Source organism: Arachis ipaensis, chromosome B7 (genome assembly GCF_059453495.1).
Source record: "Arachis ipaensis isolate K30076 ecotype BB chromosome B7, ASM5945349v1, whole genome shotgun sequence".
NCBI classification, from domain to species: Eukaryota; Viridiplantae; Streptophyta; class Magnoliopsida; order Fabales; family Fabaceae; genus Arachis; species Arachis ipaensis.
Genome location: NC_142442.1, coordinates 135,796,819 through 135,805,248, shown reverse-complemented (window position 1 = coordinate 135,805,248; position 8,430 = coordinate 135,796,819). Strand labels below are relative to the sequence as shown.

Genomic DNA, 8,430 nt, shown 5'->3' with positions numbered 1-8,430 from the left:
TTTTGTCTCTTAAGTTCTATCTCTCAATCTCAACCTCTCAATCTTTGTATTAATAAATAACATTTTAGACTTCATCTGTAATTTCAAAATAATTTAGGTGCACTATATTATTCAAATAAAAAGTCAGATATTCACTCTATATTAAATTCTCATATAATAACACCTTATAAAATTTAGTGGAAGAGAAAAGGAACACAAAAACATAAATAAAAAAAATTTGCACCATTTACATTAATGAGCTTGCAACTTTATGTTTGTTCTTGTATATAGCCGGTTATTAACAAATGACTACAAATTAAATTAAATTAAGTTTCAAGCAACAACGGTGATTCCATTATTGTCTTGAGAAGATGAAGGTTGTAATGCACGGATTCGAATTTCGTACTTTGTATAACTTGAGGGTTCGGATTCAGCAGCTCCAACTGAGACAAGAGGAATGGATGAAGATGAAGTGTTATAAGCGTATCCAATGTGGTTGCAACATTTGCGACAAATAAGCTTGGTTTTGCGGCGGAACAAACGCCATGAGAGTTTAGATAAGTTAGGGGCGCACTCGATTTCATCGACATGGCCAAATCTATCATCATCGATGTTGGAGAACGTTATGATGCCTCGCTTTATGGATTTCCCATATTTTGAACCGATTGTTGAGATGTCACGGTTCGAGGAAGATAGGTTAAGCTCATAACCGCAGCTACCACAGCTGCCATAGACATAAAAAGAAGAAGAAATAAAAATCAATTATAAAGTGATTTTGAGTAATAATTTATTTTATTATAATTTATTTTGATATCAAAATTAAATTTAAAAAATTAATTTAATATAAATTTTCGTTTGCAAACTTTAATCCAAACACACTTAAACAAAATTCGGAATTGTTGCGAGTTATTAGTGTTCTGTTTTCAAGTGAAGTATATAAAATTTGGCTGGGTGGCTTCAAAAAGGGACTCGATGATCAGTGATTAATCACTGTATAGCAACAAAAAGAATCTAATTATTCAGATGGATCTGTGATTGAAGTAAAATTAAAGAATATTCGAGCAGAGAGAGGGGTAGAGAGAGAACCTGTAACGTACATCCCTGTGAGAAGTGGAACGAGCATCAGAAATAGAAGGCATGCTGTGATTGAGAGGAAGAAGAAGGGCCGCACTTGCAGGACACAAGACAAATGAGGAAAAACGAAAAGGAAACGGACTCGTTGGTAGTTAGTGTTTGTGCCGTTTACTATGGAATATGGAGAGAGAGAGAGCGAGAGAGAAGAAACTAGAAAGCGTGTAGACGACACCACGACGTTGACGTTGACGTTGACGCTAACGCCACGCTGTTTCGCAAAGTGTTAAATCTAATTCCTAAATGGCGATATACTACATGGATGGACGGCTCAGGTTTAAGAAGGAAAAAAGATCACCTAAAATTGAAAAGAAAAAATATAAAGTACTAATATATTATCTGCCAATTTATTATCAATAATAATTAATTATTATATCTTAAACACATATATAAAAAAATACATCTAGAAAATATATTTATAAAGACACTTTTATTAAATGCAGCCATAAAAAAGACATTTTTATTAGACACATCCACAAAAACACTTCCATTAAATACAATTATAAATAAGAGGTGGCAGAAATTCTGTTGATAACGTAGCAGGATTGAATTGAAAATTGATAAGAAAAAAAATATTAATCATGATTAAATTTGTAACTTTTAGTTTTTAAACAAAGCTAATAATTTAATTTTCATGCATACATTCAAATATTCAATTATGTATTATTATATCTTTAAAATTAATTAATTTATAAATTCGTTATTTAAAAAATATTCAAATATATGAATTTGATTGAATTACTAAATTTTTGATACTATCAGTGACGGATCCAGAAAATTTTGTGAGTGGGGGCAAAATATACATAATATGATAATATTTTTTATAATTATATTTTATTATTATAAAATATAATTAGTCTTTAAATTATCTAATCAACAAATTAAAATACTAAAAGAATAATTTAAATAATAATATATAAATTAAAATTCCATTTTTTTAGGTTTTATATATTGAAAAGATTAAATAATATTTTCATTCTCAATACAATCAAATGTCTTTCTTTTTATATATGTCGGTTAAATAATTATTTAAAAATTCATCTCTCATACAATTACAAAATTGATTCTTTATATTATTCATATTTAAAAAGTTTTTTCAACTGATGTTATCCAAAAAAAACTAAAGTTAACTTAAAAAAAAACACCAACGAATAAACAGTATTATTTTGATTTCTTATTTTATTATTATTATTATTATTATTATTATTATTATTATTATTATTATTATTATTATTATTATTATTTAACCATTTTTTATTTAATAGTCAATATAAGATTAATATTTTTATTAGTCATTTTTAATTTAATATTAAAATTATTTTAATAAGATAATCTATTTAATTTGAAATTAATTTAACAGAATAATTTTATATATTTATAATCAAATCTAATAAAATATTAGGCGAAATTCTATTGACTATCAAATATTTAGATTAAATGAATATGTCATTTGTTAAATATTAAATGATTTTTTTGTCACTTTTAATAAATATAATATTTATTAGTTATTTTTATCACAATTTTCAAATAATTTAACAATTATTTTGTCTGCGTCTGAATCTTTTAGATATTAAATTGGTAGTTACTTCTATTTTGAATAAATAATCAAATATATATAATATATATACACAGCACAACAATGATATTCACTAAGTATATAAATATATTTTTTCAAATTATAAATTTATTTATTAGTCACAATTATAAAATAACAAATCTATAATTATTTTACTCTTTCTTTTTAAAGGTTATTGTAACAAATTTATTTAAATTTTGAATTATTATTTGTTTTTTTATCATTGAAGTTAATAAGTGAAATTCATTTATAGTGGGGTCAAATTTAATTATATAATGGGGGCAAATAAATTTTATTACTATATATTAGTTAACAAATTTTTAAATTTCAATGGGGGCACTTGCCCCCACTCCCTTCAACATGGATCCGTCCCTGGATACTGTCAATGTATTAAAATTAAATTTTAAATATAAAAAAAAATGATTTGTATATGTAACTAAAAAAATAATTTTTCACTTAAAAAATAGAATATTTATCATCTCAACTTATCAATCTCAAATTTATTATAATTACACATGTAATTAATCAAACAATCATGTTACGTATATACTAAAATTAATCATTAGTATAAAAAATATTAGAATATAAATATATATTTAAAATAAATTAAATTACACATATATTTATACATAAATATATTAGTAGATAACTTTATTAGTAACTGATTTAATATATAAATAATATTTTTATTAATCAAAAGGTAAATTAATAAATACTTTAGTATTTATAAAAGTATAATTAAATATATCATGCAATAAAAATAATTATAAAAGATTATGTCATTAATAAAAGAAATTAATTTTGATGTACTCAATAGATATATTTTTTTACGCAATTATCCAGTTAAAAAATTGGTAAAAAAAGAATTGAAGGATTTATATATATTGAATTTATAATTTTTATTATATATAATACTTACTTTGAATAAAAAATTATTAGACCCATAGTTTCTCATTTTGCTAACGACATTGTACTTCATATTTATAAATAGATAAAATAAAACTCTTTATACACAAACTCATGTATCTCATTTTTCTGTCATTCTTTGGATTTGAAAAATTGGTTCTTGTATTATAGCAGAGAGCATCCGTTTAAGTTCTTTTCGAGATTTTGGTGGATATAGTGAGCAAAAAATAATGACATCTTTAATCCTCATGAAACTTGGCCTCCGAAAAAAGTGATTTGTCTGGCATTAATTTTAGAAAAGGAGTTTAGAAATATTTTTGAATTACAACGTATGTCCCTTCCCTCTACTCTAAATGGTTTTTGGAATCCTCTATCCATTAGTACTTTCAAGATTAATTGTGATACTAGTTATCTTGGTTCGGATGATAGTGTTGGTTTTGCTTGTGTTATTAGAAATTGTAACGGGAGTTGGCAAAGGGAGTGTTTGGAAATGATTGAGAGTAATAATATTCTTCAAGGAGAATTATTTGCTATTTGGAGATGATATCTCTTAGATTGAGATGTGGGTCAACGAGATGTTATTTGTGAGACGAATTGTGTGAAAGTATTTAATCTTATTACTAATCACCAAGATGGTTTTGGATTTATTGATCAATTGGTGCTCAAAATAAAAGATATCATGCATTGGAATTGGCGTGTTGACTTTCGTTTGATTATGTAAGATACAAACACGGTGACAGATATTATAACAAAGATAACGATGAAGTTACAACTTTTTCATATGGAGCTTACTTCACCTTAAAAGGAGTTTAAATGAATCTTAAAAAAGATTGTTCCTCTATTTAAAAAGATCTTTTATTTAGTTTTTCTTTTTTTAGTTTATTTCAGTAAAAAAAAATCAGGAAATCAACGGCCGGTGAGTTTTCTACTACAATATTTCATGAATAATTTAGACACCTCAACCCTCGATTCCTCGCTGTTAAGTCTCTACTCTAGTGTTAGTTTATCGAATATGAAGCAATTAGAATATTTAGGAATCTTTATGTCTCAGAGTTTCATCACTAGTATATAATACAACCAAAGCCATCATTTGTTGACATGTGTATCTCATAATAACGCGCGTGAACTACGGAAACTAGGAAGTTGCAATCATTTTTAATCAGAATGTTCCATGACCTAAAAGCCAATAGCCCAAAGCTCACATGGCAGGATTGGAATAATGGTTTGCCTAACAACTATTTTAATCACATTTATTTAAGCATATAAAAATGAGAAATGTTTATGAGAATTTATTATTTTTGACTATGAGCTAGTCATCAATATTTAAGAGTATAGAATAAAATATATAGTTAAATTACTAAATTAAAAGAATTAAACTAAAAAAATTGAGTTAATAACTAATTTATCGTCAAAAATAATAAATTTTGATAACTCTAGCATTTTTGTATAAAAAATTTATTTTAAAGTTTTTACATATTTAATGTTAGTTGAAAACTTTACCCAGTGAAATGTTGAAGGTTGAAACTCGCATATTCACATATTAATGATGTAAATGTGGAGATTGGAGTGTATGATCGGTGCTACTTTTAAGGAGATAGAGATGCATGGTGATAGAAGTGTTTGTTTGGCAAGAAATGAATGCACAGATCATACAAATTTTGTTCTGTCTAAGTACAAGAAATAAGGTTGTTAGTGGCATCCTAGTCTTCCTCTTCATCTGTGACAAATTTACCAGTTCCAGGATTGAGAGCAGCAATGAAGAAGAAAGCAACATTGAACAACACAAGGGGTTCAATTTCATTGATGGGTACCCCTGTCTCAATGTTGAGTTGTGCTAGTGCTCCTTTCCCTGTAATAATCTCTCCAATTAAAGAGAATGCAAATCCCAATTGAGCCAATCTTCCAACAAATAGTTCGTTTGCTTTGGTGAATCCAAACAAAGGACCTACTCATACAAAAACAACCAAACCACTTTCATCACAATTCAATCAATCTAACCAATTTTCATTTACATTACCAAAAATGCTATGCGCATAAAAATAATCATCATAACATATTTGTATATAAATACATGTATTGTTTAATTCATTTTTAATATATATATTATACTGATAATTAATTTAGTAACTAATTTTTAATTTTAATATACACATAACATGATTGTCACATAATTATATGTAAAAAATAAAAACCTACTTTCCAATACTCTCTGTGAGATTAATTATCCTGTATTTAGTTAATATAATCTTTAAAATCAACTCTAATTATAATTCATAAGAACCATTAATTAAATCAGTTTTCGTGATTCACATTGCAACGATACTGAACGTATTTTCTCCTAATTTGAATGTGGTGAAACATTTAATAACTAATATTTTAAATCATAAATAAATAAAATTAATTATTATATTTATAATTAATTAAGTTATTCTATTTTTGACTGATTTGGAGTTTGTTTCATATACTTTTTCTTTTTAAATTCAACTCGTGTACACCAAAATTCAAACGCTATATATTTATGTATAAATATGTGTATTGAAATTCATTGTCATTTACAATATATATTTTATATAAATAATTAATTTTTGTAAATACAGTTCTTCTATTACGAGAATTTGAAATTAAGGTCACTATGTGTCTATGTCTATAATCAATCCCACATTGGTATCTATTAACAGATAAAGGGTCAAATTCTTATGAATTTAGAATGTAAAACACGTTAAATATGGTAGCACATAATAATTAAATATGTTAAATTATAGAATTATGTTACCTCCTTCTTTGAGACCAAGAGCTGATCTGAAGCCTTTGCCTGGAGGAATGACACCTCCAGTGTTAGGTTCATCATCATCAACGAATTTACCACGGTCACCAAGTGCTCCAATGGCTCCAAGCAGTGTGAAAAGGATGAAGAAAAGGAGAAGAGGCTCAGCTTCATAAATTGGAACCCCTGTTTCCAAGTTCAATTGTGCTAAAATTCCTTTACCAGTAATTGCTTCTCCTAAAATTGATGCCTGCACAAATTATGTGCCTTTTTTGTCATCACATTCCATTCTTTTTTCTATAAAATCTTCTTTTAGTATCAAATAATTGGCAATTCAGAGAAACTAGTATCTTACTTTTTTTTTTAACATATCATTTTGTTTGAGTTGAAAATTATTTTGACCCAGAAAGCATATCTGATAGTGAATTTGGAAATTGTAAAAACAAGGTAAATTTACTTTGCTCAACGAAAGTGAAGTCTTCTATATAAAGTACTATAGACTACCGAAGATTGATTAAAATAAATAAATAAAGAATAAAAAGTCTAGGGAGTAGTACTTTTACTAAAATTTTACCAGCAAAAGAAAAGTGAATAATCTTATACTATTAGATGTAATCTCACATCATTAAAAATATTAATGATGACTAATTAATTGTTACAAATAACAACACCTGTTGACCCCTAACACTCCTCGATAAAAAATAATGTAAGAAACTATTTTTTTTAAGGTTAATATTCGTTAATTTTTTTGAAATTATTTTAAAATTTAAATTCTAAATTATAAATCTTTAATTTTAAATTCTAAATTATAAATCTAAATCTTAAAATTCAGTAATGTTAGCTACCTAAAAAGAGGAGCGCTAGGGGCAGCAACTTTTGTATTTTGTAACCATCAATTGACAATCAATAGTGATTTTAATGGTGTGAGATTACATCCAATGGTGAAAAATCACTTATTTTTCTTTTGATAGTTAAATGATAGTCACAAAACACAAAAATTGCTTGCCCCTAGACTTTCTCACCTAGAAATTAGTCTTCTGTATTTTTCGTAAATAAATAAATAAATGATTTATACTCACAGCAAAACCAATCATGGCAACACGACCAACAAAGAGCTCGTTCTGCTTAGTAAAACCAAAGCCTCCAGAAGTTCCAAATATACCATCTTCAACCTTTGGCTTTGGCTTTACAACCTGTAGGGAAACTAAATTCATTAGTTCAAGAAAAAACAAACTCTTAGCTTTATTAATGTTATTATAAGAAAATAAGAGAAAAAGAATGCATCATGTGTACCTTAGGAGGGGCTTTGGTCTTGGATTTGAAGAGTGCCAGAGTTGTGAATGTAGGAGGTGAAAAAGAGAGAGAATTAGAAGGAATTGGGTTGAATGGGAGATGAGAGAATTTAGGCCTCAATCTTTGATTCTGAAGTTGAAGCAAAGTGTCTTTCTTCAAATCCATGGAGTAAGTAGTTGAGACACTAGACATGAGCAACATGGTTTGAGCCATCATTATTGTTATTATTATTGCTTGCTTCCTTCCACACAAACAAAGATAGATGATGAGAAACCTTAGTATGATGCTATCTACTATGTTCTTACTTGTTAGTAATAGTTTACCTAAATATCATAGTAGAAATATATGGGAATATAGCATCTAAAAACAAGGGTGTGGATATGGTGTAAGAATTGATGACAGGCAAATACAATGCCCACGTCTCCTCTATCAAATGTACCATATATTTTCATCGTGATAATGTTTTTTGATTTAAGCTATTATAATGCAAAATTATTGGTGTATTATCTAATTTATAAACTTAATTTTTTGGGACCTTTCATTTTCTACCTCAAACTTTGGTCGGTACACTCAGATCTTGGTTGCAAAATGTCATAAACTTTAGTTTAAGAAGAGTCCACAATTTAATTAAGAATAATATGATCGATAATTCATGATTTTTACACTATTTTATCTGATATTATTTCACAGTTGAGATTAAAATCTAAATTGGAAGGTAAGGGACAAAGGGACACATGTGTGGATTGTTTTGAAGTGTGGCTCAGTCTCATTCTTCCACAAT

General features: G+C 27.1%; 2 protein-coding genes across 2 annotated transcripts; both read right to left on the bottom strand.

The window, feature by feature from the left end:
- Window positions 1–202: 202 nt before the first annotated feature.
- Window positions 203–1,240, bottom strand: LOC107606056 (uncharacterized protein At4g08330, chloroplastic). Its single transcript, XM_016308023.3, has 2 exons — window positions 1,066–1,240; window positions 203–703 (listed from the first exon to the last, which is right to left on the bottom strand). Exons 1-2 carry the CDS (start codon window positions 1,116–1,118, stop codon window positions 313–315), a joined length of 444 nt encoding a protein of 147 aa, XP_016163509.1. The 5' UTR covers window positions 1,119–1,240; the 3' UTR covers window positions 203–312.
- Window positions 1,241–5,200: 3,960 nt separating this feature from the next.
- Window positions 5,201–8,132, bottom strand: NPQ4 (Chlorophyll A-B binding family protein). The gene is made up of 4 exons (XM_088493235.1): window positions 7,650–8,132; window positions 7,436–7,549; window positions 6,366–6,606; window positions 5,201–5,537 (listed from the first exon to the last, which is right to left on the bottom strand). Exons 1-4 carry the CDS (start codon window positions 7,863–7,865, stop codon window positions 5,293–5,295), a joined length of 816 nt encoding a protein of 271 aa, XP_088349361.1. The 5' UTR covers window positions 7,866–8,132; the 3' UTR covers window positions 5,201–5,292.
- Window positions 8,133–8,430: the final 298 nt, after the last annotated feature.